General features: G+C 32.4%; 1 protein-coding gene across 2 annotated transcripts in view; it reads right to left on the bottom strand.

Annotated features, from left to right (window-relative positions):
• LOC114316730 (putative elongation factor TypA-like SVR3, chloroplastic) overlaps nucleotides 1-7,174 on the bottom strand; it is a 112,445-nt gene extending 105,271 nt beyond the window's left edge. The window contains exon 1 of one of the 2 annotated variants that reach the window (XM_082873939.1): nucleotides 6,602-7,174. In XM_082873939.1, the coding sequence (XP_082730065.1) occupies nucleotides 6,602-6,748 (147 nt within the window). In that variant the 5' untranslated portion in view covers nucleotides 6,749-7,174. The remainder of the gene's footprint in view (nucleotides 1-6,601) is intronic. The other variant, XM_082873955.1, reaches the window with a different exon arrangement.
• Nucleotides 7,175-16,236: the final 9,062 nt, after the last annotated feature.

The raw sequence follows: 16,236 nt of genomic DNA, 5'->3' as shown, positions 1-16,236 counted from the left end.
ATTACAAAAGGAAGCCCTAAGGCACTGATTAAGGAATCACCTTTTATATTTGATTGATTTACTGACTGATTAAAGAATCACAATCAATCAATCACAATCACAATCACAATCTAATCTAAATAAGGAAATAAGGAAATATTCTAACAGCTTCTGCTACTATAACACCCCCATCTCAAATCATAACAATTGTTCACTTTGAGCTAGGCCCTCAAGGGTTTAAAGCATGTTGTTACTTGGAAGGAATATGAACTCATTTATATAACTCAGGAACTTTTCCCACCTAGACGATGTGGGATGGAATGTGATGTACAATAATGAAAGTGAATTCACTTATATAGCATACTTAACCTAAAATAATAACCATATAAAAAAATTTTGACAAGGAGGAGTAATGCCCTTGGACTTCTGCACGTACTTAAGTCAATAAAGGTGAACACTTTTGCAAGTGTCCCAACAATTGTTGGGCAAGAATGGACATAAGAGCATAGTCAACAAGTATTCATTATTGTCTAAACATCTATTCAACATCAAAATTGCCAAGTGAAAGAAATGTCCTCAATATCATTACCTTCCATTTGGGCAAGTGTACTAATGAAGTTTTACCAGTAAATACACTAGCTATGTACTAAACGGAGAGGAGGGAAAGATGAATCGAGCACTCACAATACCCATAATTACTGTAAAATCCAATGACAAATTAGCAGACGTTAATCAAGTTTTTGAATATTCTACTGAAATCAAACCTTCAAGTAGCAAGGCAAGACATTGTTGATTGCCTAAATTTCAGTTTTCCCATCGTTTCTGGATAGTTCCTAGCATCCTAAATTTCTAGATGAAATAAATGAACATTCACCTTAAACATGCTTTCATATTATGCCAGCCAAACCACATGTTATGAGTATGCTTGAAACAATGGCATTTGGATCCTGTATGCACAGCGACATGCAAATTGTCTTATTATTGACTATATTGACACTTACGATATTTAACTCGCAAAGACAACAATTCTATCAGAAACTTTATTAGTCACATTACTCTCTGGATAATTTCTGATCCAACTGAAGATGAAGCATTTTCCATGTGTCTTTTCAATAAAATAGGTATATAAGAACAACATACAATCATTTATTTATCTGAGCTGCGAACTCCTGTCTCTGTTATTTGTTCATAGCATGTAATGGACCTCTCTAATAATAACTAAAACAAACATGCAATGTATAACAAGTATTGCAGGCATGCACAGAGTGATCTTGTATGCTCTGTGTAAACTGAAGTCTAAATGCTTCATTAGCATGTTTTTGAACAGATACTTCATTAGCCTGTTTACTAATGCCAAAATTAAGGACATTTTGCATCATCGATACTAAATGTACATCCTGGACAAAACAAATATATAAAGGGAAGGACGTGTCAATAATAGCATATGTATCAGTAATATAGTAAGTTAGAGCTTCTCGGAGCAGCAATGAACTCACCTAACATTGTTTGGGGTAAGCTCATTGAGTGCTGATTCAATAATGGTTGGGCTGAATTTAGAGGGCAAGGATGAACCCACTAGCCAATCATTAGGAGGATACAACTGCAAAATAATTTCAAACGAACAGTTGATGTCAGCAAAGCAAGTGACTGCTGAAGAAACAACATACAATCACTCAGACTGAGTTTGAACAGGATGAAGATGGGGAAAGAGAACAAAAATTCAACTATTTAACTTCATGTATTTGTTTAGCAGGAGAAGGGTGGAAAATATAACAAAGTTAAATATCTTATACAACCCACACCAGAATGGCAACTTTGCTTCTAGATTCTCACAAAAAAATACAGTCACTTTTTTCTCTCATTAAAGTAGCCAACTATTGTAACTTTCTCACAAAAAATTAAACCAAATGCAAACGAGAAAATAAATTTTCCTTTCACCTTTTCTTTCACTTCACTATCTATCACTTTTGTTTTCCATCATATTTTTTACTCTAATCAAATGGACCCTCAAGATGCTCATTGAAAAGTTGAAGTGCAAAGCAAGAAGCCAAAGAAAGAGAAGCAGAGAAAAGCTGAACTTCTTAACTACATCTTGTAAAAAAATAAATAAAAAGTGAAAAAAAAAAAAAAAGAAGAAGAAGAAGAGAGAATCAAAAACTACACTCAAGTCAATCAAAGAAACGTCTCCAGGAAATATCGAATTAGTAGTGGCTTATCTCCAAAAACCGGCTTTGTATGAATTTTACTTGTCAAAACAAGTCTAAGCTGAGATTGAGCCTAGCTCCTATGCTACTGAACCAAGCTCAAGCTCCTTGTACTTGGCTGGCTTCATCTCATTTACAGTCTAGATGAAGTGGGAACCTTCACCTTCATCTAGCACATGTTAGCATAATAAACTGACTCATCTTGCTTAATATTCAATGATCCAAACTCATCAAGGCAAGTGGTGGGTTGCTCTTAAATTATCCTCCAACAATGCTTCACTGCAAAAAAGTAGCATCAATCTTTTCCTACTTAAATGGTACAAAGAAAATTCCACATAAAGACCTAAATATATAAATAAAACCATCAAAGCAATCATAGCTTACTAAGCCAAACCAAGCCTTAGCAAGCTCATCAAATAAATTGAATTCTACACCATTTATAAGTGAGCTTGACTTGTGAACTGAAGCTTGTACCCTATACAGCTTTCTGTAAAGAATGCACCTCAGACAGTAAAAAACAACAAACATCAAGATAAGAAGAAATTATACCATTCAAAACCAATCAACCACCTCTGAATTCAAATGACAGGACTTTTTTTTTTTTTATCAGCAAAAACAGAATTTATTGAATAGATCAAAAAAGAGGCAAGGATGAGGCATCCTCTACAAGTAAGAAAACACAGAAAGAAAATGCATCTCCAACAAAACAAAAAATAAAATCCAGAAACAACTCCTAATCCAATAACCACTTGCATATTCATGCCACCGTCATCCATCTAAGAATAATCATGGGGAGAATTTGGCTAACCATGGGCCATGCAACTTTTCAACCCCCAGTTAGCAGATAAGTGGGATCTCAAGGATGAAAAGTTCAAAGGATAAATTATTTATCAAAAAAAAAATTCAAAGGACAAATCAAAAGATGGGCAGCTTATTCATTATTTCATCCTCTTGGAAAGAAGATTAAAAAAAGAAGAAGACTATCAAGACATAGCACAAGGATGGTAACCGAGACTGGTACAACATCCAAAAAAATGAACATTCTGTCGTCAAAAGAATTTGAAGAGGGTTGCACATGCTACTTTTATAAGTATGGTGGGAACCGTATGTTAAAAATGAAATTGCAGTTGTCATTTCCTTTTTCCATTGTTATAAAATCCTGTTTTCTCATAAAGTTTGTACAAGAGACTATCAGGTTTGAAAGAATTTTGGTCATCATTGAAAAGAATATACAAAATAAAAATAAAGAAGATAATCCAAATTCTTAATTAAAAATCGACACAAAAATAAGAAGAAAAACATCTCCACGAAGGTAAATAGCCTAAAATTGCAATGCTTTCTAATGCAATATCATGCACAAGGATCAAAATTTTGTTGCAGCATGACATTTAAAAAGACTCCGAAAAAGGAATATCTAGTAAACATGCCACAAATGCAATGGAAATAGCAAAAAAAACTTTGAAAGACAGGTGAACACTTGAAGCACAGAAGAAGATTCATTAATGCACATTAAAATAATTTCCAACAGCGCTATTACGGCAAAAGCACACTTAGAACAGTTTCAAAGCTGATATTCTTTTGTACTATAAAATAATCATAGACAAAATATAACATTGTCATATGAACTCAACATTTTAACACAAGTAAAACAATTCAAAATAAAGGTCATAGCAATTAGAAACTAATATTCCAAAAGATCTTCCAGTTATTCTGATATTGGTTCACCTCTTCTCCTTATCTACTTATTCTCAAAGAAATTCGAGAATTTTTTATGCATATGCTTTTGGGTTCTAAAAACTCAACAATAAGGCTAAAAGAATAATAACCTTTTGTTCTTTTTAGACTATATTGCTGTCGGCAATAAATTCAAAATAATAATAATAATAACCATCCCAAACATTTTACGAGCAGTTTTCAGTTTTTTATGAAAAGTTTACTTTTATGAATATCAACATTTTGGTTTTGCAACCAAGCTTTATTGTACTAGAAAGCAAAGACATTCGGCTAATTCCATGCAAAGAGAATTTTCATTTCTGTGCAGATAAAATAGATTCAAAGAAACTTTGATGTCAAATGCGTTGTCTAATTCCCCTGCTAAAATGAATATAGAGACCATCACTCTGGTCCACTATTGCCATATATGACCAAGCTTTGAAACCATACTGTTTAAAGTCTCATTTTCAAAAGAGATACCTACAAAATTAGGGCCACCATTATACAGAAGCTCCAACAACTCAAGGAACTAGACTATCTAAACCAGTAAAGATCATGTTATTGCCCATAAACTACGCATGATACGAACATGCCGACACAGGAAATTTTCAAAATATCAAGACATAAGACATTAGTAATCCAAAAAAGGGATCAATATCAAATGTTTCGACTCCAAAATAAAAACTACACCTCCATTAAAGATTCTCCTGTTGTGCTCCTAGATGCATCACCAAAAACAAATCACTGAAGACTCCGGCCCATTTCTTTCTTCTTCCCTTTTTTTTTTTTGACAAGTAAATATATTAGAAAGGTGCCAAAAAAAGGAGCACAGTCACCACTTTACACCGGCTATGTTTGATTTCGGTTTGGATTAGGCAGATAAGATACCCCCGAATGTGTAAGCCAACATGCAAAAGAGTTATCCCCGGTTAAACTATCCCACTCCTAGGAGAAAATAATCCCTCATATGTAGGTAAAGGGGTCACGTGGGATTAGCTATTCTGAGCAACTTTTGCAGTACCAAATGTGGGATTATTTACAAAACAACACAAGGATGAGGGAGGAGTCACAAGTCACTACATCTTAGTTGCCAACTTCATATGCAAATGGAAATACAGCATGAGTTACATCAGACAGATCAGTAACAAAGGCACATATGCTTCCACAGTCCACCATTAACAGTTGGCCTCTGAAAACTCCCACTAATGAAAGCCAACATAACTTGAGCATTCATTTAAGAATGGAAGTCAATGGCTTTCATAGATGAAATAAATAGACTTGGTTATCAAAAAGAGGACAAAGCATGTTGTTCTTCTCATGAAATATATATATATATATATATATATCGAGCTTTTTTTCTCTTGCTAAAAAAATAAAAGAACAGAATTCGATGTACATCATGTACTAAACAAGCTCTCAAATACTTAACACTGATAATTAAACAGACAAGACATAGATAAAAGATACTTGCAAACTGCCTTCAGACACAAAGAAAGAAAGAAAGAAAAAAAAAAAAATTCAAAATGGTGCGAATCAAAGAGGGGCTCACTAACAATGGCATTTTAAAGAGCAGTTCTATTTTCACAAAAATCAATCACAAAAGCCGGCACAACTCTAACATGGTACAAGACCCTATTTGTGGAATTTAATAGGTTCATTTTAGCGAGTCAAAAACTACCCTTCAAATGTTCACAATAATACTAGAAGACAACATTTTTCATTCATGTCATTTTAACTAATACTATGAAACAACAACACTTTAAACATCAAGATGGTCAACAGAGAAAATTATCAAAGTGAACACAAATTAGACAAAAATAAAAACAAAGATCAAAAGCTTTCCTGATCTGCTGGATGAAATTACCCACATCATAACCCATACAAGTAACAGGGCATAGTATCCATTCTCGTATGCAGAAAATCAAAGCACAATCTAAAAAATAAGAAAATCATAACTAGAAAGGCCTCGAAATAAATAATTTCCTCCGCATAAAAAAGCAGTAATAACACAATGATATGGCTATGCTGCCTAGTATTGTAAGCACAGCACAATTAAAGATCTCCCCAGCTTCAACAGCCAAGTATGAGCCAAAACGTTCAAAGAATCATAGCATATCATTCTTTTGAGATGAAAAACATAAATGTTTCAAGATTCCCAAAAAAAAAAAAAAAAAAAAATTAAAGTACCAGAGAAACACGAAACAAATGCCACTAAAACAGATCAGAATATGAAAGTAATGTGGGTTAAACAATGTATAAACCAAACTAAAAAGAGAACTGCAATGCAATACCACTTTCAAATTAAACAAAGATCATTTCAAAAGATAGAGACATCTAATATGGTGAATCATTCAAAACTAGAGTCATCACGTACATCATGTACTAAACAAGCTCTTAAATACTTAACACTGATAATTAAACAGCCAAGACATAGATTGAGGGCCACAATGATACTTAACACTGATACTTAACATTTTCCATAAAAGATATTTGAAAACTGCCTTCAGACACAAAGAAAAAAAGAAAAATAAATAAATGAATCAATGAAAAGGAAACCACAGTGCAATCAATTTCAGAGTTGGGAATTTACGAATTTCACACAAATTCTACAGATACAAGTTGAGAATTCAAACAACTAAATTTGGCACAATTAATATGTATATATGTAAATATATAGCACATATTATGTATGTAAAATTACTAACCTTGTCAATTGTGGCGAAAATGGACATGTTCCGTGACCTCCCAATCCCCATCCGGGTGGATGCCGCCACAGCAGGAAGAAGCGATTTCCTCCCAATCGTTTTTTTAAATTTTTTTTCCCCTAAACGTCTCTCTCTCCCCTCCCCCATTCCCCCCTCTCTCTCTCTCCCCCTCTCTGTTTCTCTCTCTAGGGTTTCCCTGCCCTCCCATGGCTTCTCACCTCTCTTCTCTGTGCAGGTTTCTCTTCAAATCTCTCTTTCTTCGAAGCCGTTTTGGGAATCTTCAACGTTTATGGAGTGAGAGACATGGTGAATTCACATAATTTGACGGGGGACGATGATGGATCTATCGTTGGGGAGAAGAGAACGGAGAGGACGTTGAATTGGGGTTCCGTTGCCGAAGAAGGCGAGGAATGGAGGCGGATTGGTTGGGAATGTGAAGAAAGTGGAGGAGGAGGAGGGGTTCTCACTGTCGATTCGAGAGAGAGAGAGAGAAACCCTAACCAAAACTTTTCAGAATGTGAAGATAGTGGGTTCGGGATGTGAGCTTAATCGCAAATGAGAGTGGAGGATAAAAAGATATAGCCGTTGTTGGGTACCAAACACCCACCTCAAAATTCTAATAAAAATCCTCATAACCAAATTCTTTTGAAATTGTAATTCTAATAAAAAAAAAATCAAAATTCAAAATTCTTTTTTAAATGTGTAACCAAACACACAACTTAAAATTTAATTTAAAATTCTTTTTAAAACTCGTAACTAAACTCTTTTTAAAATTTTATTTAAAGAAAAATTTTAAAAAATATTTTTTTATTTTATGTTTTAAGATAATGATTTTATTTTTTTAAATATTTAATTTTTTTTTAATTTCAAAAAAAAATTGGATGGCCATATATATCTAAACCATAATAAATTATTTGGCCAATACTTAAAATTTATTTTTTTTAATTTTTTTTTAATTTCAAAAAAAAATTGGATGGCCTTGCACGTACTCTCTCTCTCTCTCATACAGAGATGAAATTAGGATTTTATTACTACAGGGGTTAAAAGATAAATAATATTTTTTTACCGTATAGACAAATACACATATATGTACAATATGATATATAAATTATACATATACACATAAAAAAATTTTAATATCATATAAACAATCTCTAATAGAATGAATAAATTTTTTTCTAGAAAAATAATAGAGAATAAAAGATGAGAAAAGAATGAAGTATATATCTTTTATACTAAGATGCTATTTTATTTATAAAATAATACATACATATATATATATATATATATATTTAGAAGTACTATGAAAAATAAAATTTTCACAGAGACAGAAGGTCATGACCCCTCATAATCTTCTCCTAGTTCTATCCCAGCACACGTACACTCACCTCATTCTTTGAATAAAAATAAAAATAAAAATTATCTTTATATTTTTAAATTTATTTTATTTTATTAAAATATATTTAATATTTAATATACAAATTCTATTTTTATAAAATTGATATTGTTCTAAAAATATATTTAAAATTTTAAAATGCAACTAATATTTCACATATTTAATAAAAATTTAAATTAATAATCTAAAATATATAAAAATTTATAGAATTAAAATAATTTGTATGACTTAAGTTAATATAAATAATAAATTACTTTTCTAATTAATATATATATATATATATATATATATATTGGTAGGAGAAAACGTTTAGAATAATACAATTGTAAATAAAAATATATTAATTCAAACCACGCAAATAATAACTCAAACCGAAATAATAATATAAAAAAAAAAAAATAGTGGCCATGTTTGATCTCACACACAAAGTAAGATTTGTCCCCACACAAACTAAACTTACACTTCACATAGACTAGACTTGTATCCCTACACATATTAGACTTGCACCCCACACCCTACATACATTAAACTCGTGTCTTACATAGATTAGACTTGCATCCCTACACAGATTCAACTTGCACCCCTCACAAATTAAACTTGCACTTCACACTAACTAAACTTTCACCTTCACAACTAACTAAACATAGTAAGAAAAATACACAAGCGGGATGCTAAAGCACAAAAACTTGCATATTTACCGACATCCTGCAAATAATTATAAAATAAAATTAATAAAACATGCATGATCCTATATACAAGATCTTATATACAAGATCCTAATGCAATTCATTCATAAAATTCAACTAAAGATCCGACTTCTAAAATATATGACATATGAATCATCTCAAGACATGAGATAGCGCACAAAATCACATAATAAGATTAAACTCATATATGCAAATTTAGCCAGATCTTAAGGTATAAAACATGGATGCAAAGCATGGATATGATAACAAGCTTGATATACTACATATGTATAGATAGGGAAAGCAAATAAAAGAACGTGATAGAAAGAAGTGGGAGTAGGGAATTATTACAACGCTTTGAATATTACAAATAAGATTTGGGGGGAAGAGCAACAAAAATGTTACAGCAAAATATCCTCACAACTCTCTCTAACTAAAATAAAAGAAAAATAGGAGCTTCATGGGGCCTTTGAGACCATCGGAGACTGTTTTTCTTAACATCGGGAGGCTGTTGGGTTTTGTCTAGAAGAGGTGGCTAGCCGACCAAAAGTTAGCCGGCCGGCATCAGGACAAAAACTCTATTTTGTTCAAACACCAGAAAAACAAATGAAAAATATGCAAGTGGCTCAACTAATCACTTCCAGTTAACTTACAACAGGTTTATAACATGAAATTGAAGCAAGAAAAGCAATATAAGAAAGAAAATGCAAGCAAGTAAAGAAAATGAAAATTATGTAAAATTTACCTTCCAAAGAAGAATTTGATTTCCAAACTTCCTTTTCAAGTTTATGAAGTGTGTTCTCAATTCTCAGTTCGAAAATTTGAAATTCTAGTTAGAATGGTATTTTTGGGTTGTTTAACAGTGTGTGTGTGTGGGGAGTTATATAACTTTCTGTTTTTCTCAATTTCAGCAACACTCACTCTCTTTTCGATTAAGGCTCAAGAATATGTCTCTTACAGAATTTCTGGGCTAGTTTTGATATATGGAAAATGGTATATCAGTGTATGGAAGCTTATAGCTCAAATGTTGAAGACTTCTCTCTTTCTCTCTATATATCTCTCTTTTTCTCTTAATTCATTCCTCTTTCCTTTCATTCATTCCTTTGTTCCTCCATATAGCCAATGATGGAAGGCCAAGTCAAGGAAGTGGGAGACAAGGTGAGAGACAAGTATAATGGGGTGACAAGGGTGGTTGTATTGGATGCTCTCTTTTGGGAAGAAGACAATCACCCTTTAACAATAGAGGCCAAATGAGGATAATAAAGGGGGTGGGTGTGTACATTGTGCATGAATGTATCAACAAAAGATCTAAAATGGCATGACCTATACGCTTTCAACAAGAATTTTGTCGAAATTGCCCTACTCCTGGGCAAATTAGCCGATCGGCCAAAAAACCTTGGCTGGCTGGCCGATTAATTGGCTGGCCGGCCAAAAAAGTTAGTTATGGTTGACTATTTTGCACGAAACAAGTTTTTTCGACAGAGTTATCACATTTCCTCCTATTTCTACACTGTTCTTTGCTCGTTTTCCTCATAAAAAAGTTTCATTTTGAAGTTTAAAAGTAAGCCTCGAAATACTACGAAAATATTCGGAACAAAGAGCGGAAAGAAGGTTTCGAATGAGAGTTTTGAGCAAGACTTAAACACTTAGGCCAAAATAGACTTAGGGTTAGAACTAAAACATAAATTCTATATTTCTTACTGAGAATTATGCGAGAAATACATTCCTATTTTTATCTTTGGGTAATCAAAAGAAAGCGCTCAAGTATTAGGGTCGGCCAAAAAGAGGTGTCTGTAGTCACCTCTTAAGTGTCACTTTCTCATTGATGGAGGTCTAATTAGGTAATCTCAACCATCTTTCAATTTGTTCAGTAGCAGTGGCAGACAACTATTACTCCTGAAATTTACTATATATGGTAAGATTAATTTCTTTTCCTATTATGGAAATAAACTTTGCATATATCATATTAGTATCTATATGCAATTATTGGTCTATACATTTGTCTAAATCTTAGAAGCCTTATTTCTCTATAAATAAGGGGTTCTTCTTCTTCTTTATTGGGGAAGCTCTTTCTCTTGAAAATCTCTATAGTAGAAGCTCCAGTTCTTCACAAATTTAGCTTTAAGAGTTCTTTTTGAGCAAAACAAAGCCTTTTACCATTTTTTGCATATGTTTTATATCTGAATTAATCTTTGAACTTAGTCTCCTTGTTCCTACGAGAGTTTTACAGCTAAATCTCTGCTACTACATTATAGTTTTCAACAGTAACATATTCTATACATATGTCCTTAACAATACACTATACCAGCTATTTTTCTACTAATTCTGTTAATATTATGTTATATTTAGCCTAAATAACTGCATTATTCACATTCTTTGAGGCGTAAGACCACCTGTACACTTTCGTAGATGAAAATAGAGGATGGTAGGGGTTAAACATGCCTCTCTAACATCATAAGAATCGTGCTCAACTCCATTTGAACCCAAAGGTGTTTCTTCAGCAGTAATTTAGGAACCTTCCAAAGGCATTTTGGCTAGCCTTTCAAGCTTCCTGAACACTGTCTAACAACTCTAACGATATTTGTACACTCTGCTTAAGAAGGATCAACTAACCACATATAATTTGATATGCTAGATTAGCCTTTTAGTACCATCTCAATGACCTCCAGTAGTAAGCCCCACAAGCCCAACCACATCGGTAGTTGTCAGTAGTTGTCAGCGGCGGAGGCAAAGAGGGTCTAAGGGTCACGTGCCCCCTTAAGTTTTGGATTTTTTTTTTTTACAAACATAAAAAAATACTTTAAATAAAAAAAATTATAAAAATATTATTTAGAGTGAAATGTCAATGACGTTTTTTAAATTATGATAACAATAATGGTTATTTTGATTGAAAATAAAGAGACTACAATAAGTCTTATTATTGTTTATGAAAATTTCAATATAGTGGTGATGTCTATTATAATTGACATGAAAAATAATTAATCTCAATAAAGATATGGAATTTATTGGATTGTTAGTTGCATTTTGACATGTGTTGTTCATCCTCCATGTATTTCTTTACTATTGATTGGTGATATCACATGTCAATGATGACGCAATATTACTATTATATTGAATTTTTACTCACATTTGGTATAAAAATTACTTTATCATTATATAATTTATCTTAAAACTTATATCCACGACTTTTTTTTTTTTTTGGTCCATGATAAACTAGTTACAAATAACGTTATTTTTTTTATTTTTTATTTTTCTTGAAGTCAATCATAAAAATTTATGTGAAATATTTTTGTAAAAGTTTTTAATGTAATAATTAATAAGTGTCTTTCTGATTTAATTTCTTGAGTCCTCCCTCATATGCTAGATCACTTAAAGCCTATTTGGACCATATTCATACATCTAAGTGCATCATACCATGCCACGTGTCTGAGCATAACCTCAAAACACCTTTTCCCTTGAAATAAATACTTCAAACCAAATATTAATTTGTATCTTTAAAAAATACTCTTCATATATGTAATTTATTTAATTATTTGATTCATTTGGAATAGTCTAGGAATGTCAAGCCTGTTCGATTAACTGGTTTGTAGGGTCATGTTGACTTACAAATATATTACACAAAATAGTTCAATAGCAACTTAACTAATTAATTAATTAATAAATAAATTGTGTTGGGTTAATTTGACATGTGTAGCATGTTTAATGTTGGGTTGTAATGGGTAAGCTAGTACTATCTACCAATTTATTTATAACTTATTTATCACTTATATTACAATAAAGAAAATAAATTTGCATCTTAACCAAATTAATCTTAGTTGTGTCTCAATTAAGTAAGGTCAATTACATGTATTATTTTTGTTATCATTCTACTTTGTCAACGAGTACACAAGTAAGGATTCAAATGCATATCTTTTCTTTCCTTCCGACTAGCTCTTAGTTTTCTCGCAGATTTAGGATTCTTATAATGTATTCTCTGCACCTTCTTTTCTATGTGGGTGTAGTAACTTTCCTTCTTCGTGGACTTAGTTAAAAAATTAAATAAGTTGCCTTTCTCTTTTTGTTTTGCAGAGTGGCAAGTCGAAAGGGAAGTAAAAGTCCCCAGTTAGATTTAACAAATTAAACTATTTTTTTTTGTTACATATTAATTAAAGTTAGGATTGTAAAACAAAGAAAGTTGTTTGTGCTCGACTAGTATTTGACTCGTTAAAAGTTCATTCGAGAACTCCTTATGTAATCAAGCCAATTATAAACACATTTTAAATCTTATTAAGTTTTCAAATCAATCTTAAACAACCTATTATCGACTATGCACTATTAAAAAAAACTGCTCGAGCTTGACTCTTGTTCTACTACTTGTTAAAAATTTGTTCAAGATTAACTTGTTATGTAAATAAGCCAAGTTTGATCGTTGTTAAATATTTGTGCACTATAAAAACAAATAAGTTACTCGAGCTCAACTCGTATTTGACTTGTTAAAAATTTGTTTGAGATAAACTTGTTACTTAAATATACCAAGTTTGAATATGCTTTGAAAATGAACAGGTTTTCAAACCAATGTTGAACAAACTATTACTCGTTTGCAACCTAGTTAAAGTCTTTCCCTCATAATATTTTCACTTATGATAGATTATATAACTTTTTATTACCTTTAAATTTACACATATTCCTTATAGATAATCAAACCATAAACAAGCTAAGGGTTACATAGGTTAATACTTAATAGCATACATCTAATTGAACAATTCCATATCAATATTTTGTAGGTCGCATAAAAAATTATCGTCTAGAAAGGTTTGTGGTCTCCATATGTATTTAATTGAACAAATTCTATGTCAATTTTTCTGTCAGTCAAATTACCGTCTATAAAGATCTATGGTCTCCATATGTATTTAGTTGAACAAATTTTATGTCAATTTTTTTTTTGTTGGTCAAATTACCGTCTAAAATTAAACAAATTTTATGCCAATTTTTTTTGTTAGTCTAATTGCTGTCTACAAAGGTTCGTGTTCTTCATATGTACTTAATTGAACGAATTCTATGCCAATTCTTTTGTTAGTCAAATTACTATCTATAAAGATCTATGGTCTCCATATGTATTTAATTGAACAAATTCTATTTCAATTTTTTTGTTAGTCAAATTAGTGTCCACAAAGGTCACTGGTCTCCTCATGTATTTAATTGAATAAATTGTATGTGAGTTTTTTATTAGTCAAATTACCATCTACAAAGGTTCATGGTCTCCATAGATATTTAATTGAACAAATTCTTTTGTTAATCGAATTACTGTATACAAAGGTCTGTGGTCTCTATATGTATCCAATTGAACAAATTCTATGTCAAATTTTTTTTTGTTAGTCTAATCACTCTCTACAAAAAGTCCATGGTCTCCATATGTATTTAATTGAACAAATTCTATGTGAATTTTCCATTTCTTTTTCTTAGCATTCCATTATTGACTAGCATTCGATTTATGAAGTTTGTTAACATGAGCTATTAAGGTAGATGTTAGTAGGGGCAGAATAAAAAATTATGTCTAGAGGGCTAGGGTGTGGATAAAAAAAATTGAATTAGTTTTAGTATATGATTAATCGAATATAATTTCTTACTTAAACTTTGTGAAAATTATGTTATATTCATAAGGAGAAAATTAAATAAATTTAACAAGTCATTTTTTCATAATGGTTATTTATTTATTTATTTTTATACATTATCATAGTTGTACATTATGAAGAAAAGCTTTTATATATAAATGAAAATAGATATTTATATGGTGTAACCAAAGACTCCCTAGAAAATAGATATATAGGTAACAACCCGTTCCTAGGAGTATAAAATCATCACAGCCTGGCCTTGCTTGGGCTCATGCAAAAAATCGGGTTGAACCGAGTAGGTCTAGTTCTTAAAAATCTAGTCCCATGCCAAAGCCCAGGCTCAGGGATAATCAGGCTTCGGGTCTCAGCTTGGGCCTGGGCACAGGCTTTGGTCATTTCTCGTTCGAGCTTGATTTTTTTAATTTTTTAATTTCTTTCACCAAAATAGCTTGTAGGTGTCATTGGGCCTAGGCTTCGGGGAGGGTTGAGTCAGAAAAACATGGTCCAAGCTTTAGTCCGAAAGGGTTGGGCTGGACTGGGCCTCGGGCCTAGTCAGGCCAGTTTTGCAATATAAATATATACTATACCTAGATCATAAACAAGACTGACTGTTGGGATACTGTTGGAAGTGTCTTTTGAAGTCAAAGGGTTTTGCAAGTGAAAAATGACCAACACCCACACTTCTTCTCCATGGAGCTCTCACTACTTCTACTTTTCATGGGTTGTGAGCCTCATAGAATAGAATCACCCAACCTTTATAGGGAGGACGGGTACCTGTGAGTATAGCAAGATTTGCTATGGGGCCAAACAGTGATGCTTTGGTGTACTTTTCAAGATATTTATTATTTTTTTTTTTTTGGATTTTTGGCCGCTTTGGGCTAAAAATACGTAACATTTACTATAAAAATAAATATTATATTTCGCAAAAATACATGACAAAAACGTATATGGTACACACCTTTTAGCATTTACCCTAACAACTTTTGCATGTGATGTCTCAGTCAATTCATAACCTTTTTAGACTATTATGTAGAAAAGGTAAAGAGGAGAAATAGAATTTAGTAGTAGGTAACTAACATGAAATATTGTGGGTTAATATATATGTATATATATTTTACTATTATGTCATTTCAATAATAAAGAGAGGCTATGATAGTTAAATGTTTATTTTCTTTATACATTATCATAGTTGTACATTATAAAGAAAGGATTTTATATATAAATGTAAATAAAAAATGACTTAGACCTCCAGTGGGGGTGACCCCCACCACCCCCACTGGTTTTTGATTGGCTCAAAAAAAATTTATTTTTTATTTTTTGTTCTCCACTCTTTGACCCCCACGTGTATGTGGAGGTGATAGGGTCACCCCCATGTGGGGGTCTTTAGCACTGTTGAAATGTAAATAGATATTTATATGATGTAATCAAAGGCTCCTTAGAAATAGATATACAAATAAGGAACCTTTAGTAGGGGTTTAAAATCATCCTAGCCAGGCCCATTTGACCTGGCCCTGCTTGGGCTCTTGCAAAAAATTAGGCCAGATTGAGTCGGTCTAGTTCGTAAAAATCTAGGCCTAGGTCAAATCCCATGCCCAGGTGTAATCGGGCTTCAGGCCTGGGCATAGGCTTGTGTTTGGCCTGATTTATTTATTTAGTTATTTTCACCAAAATAGCTTCCAGCTGTCATTGGGTGTCAAGCAGCTCGGGCTTCGGGCTAAGTAGGGCTAGAAAAAACATGGCCCAAGCCCTAGCTTGGGGGGGTTAGGCCTTGAGCCTGGTCGGGTTGGGTCTCAGGCAGGCATGCATCTTTTTGCAACATATATAGTATGTATGTGTATATATTATATATGATACATGGATGATAAACAAGACTAGCTGTTGGGATGGTGTTGGCAGTGTCATTGGAAGCTAGAGGGTTTGGAAATGAAAAATGATCAACACCCGCACTTCTTCTCCATGGAG

This window comes from Camellia sinensis, chromosome 6 (genome assembly GCF_055761805.1).
Source record: "Camellia sinensis isolate YWXY chromosome 6, ASM5576180v1, whole genome shotgun sequence".
In the NCBI taxonomy this organism is placed as follows: Eukaryota; Viridiplantae; Streptophyta; class Magnoliopsida; order Ericales; family Theaceae; genus Camellia; species Camellia sinensis.
Note: the sequence above shows the minus strand (reverse complement) of the source record. Positions and strands in the feature narration are given on the sequence as shown.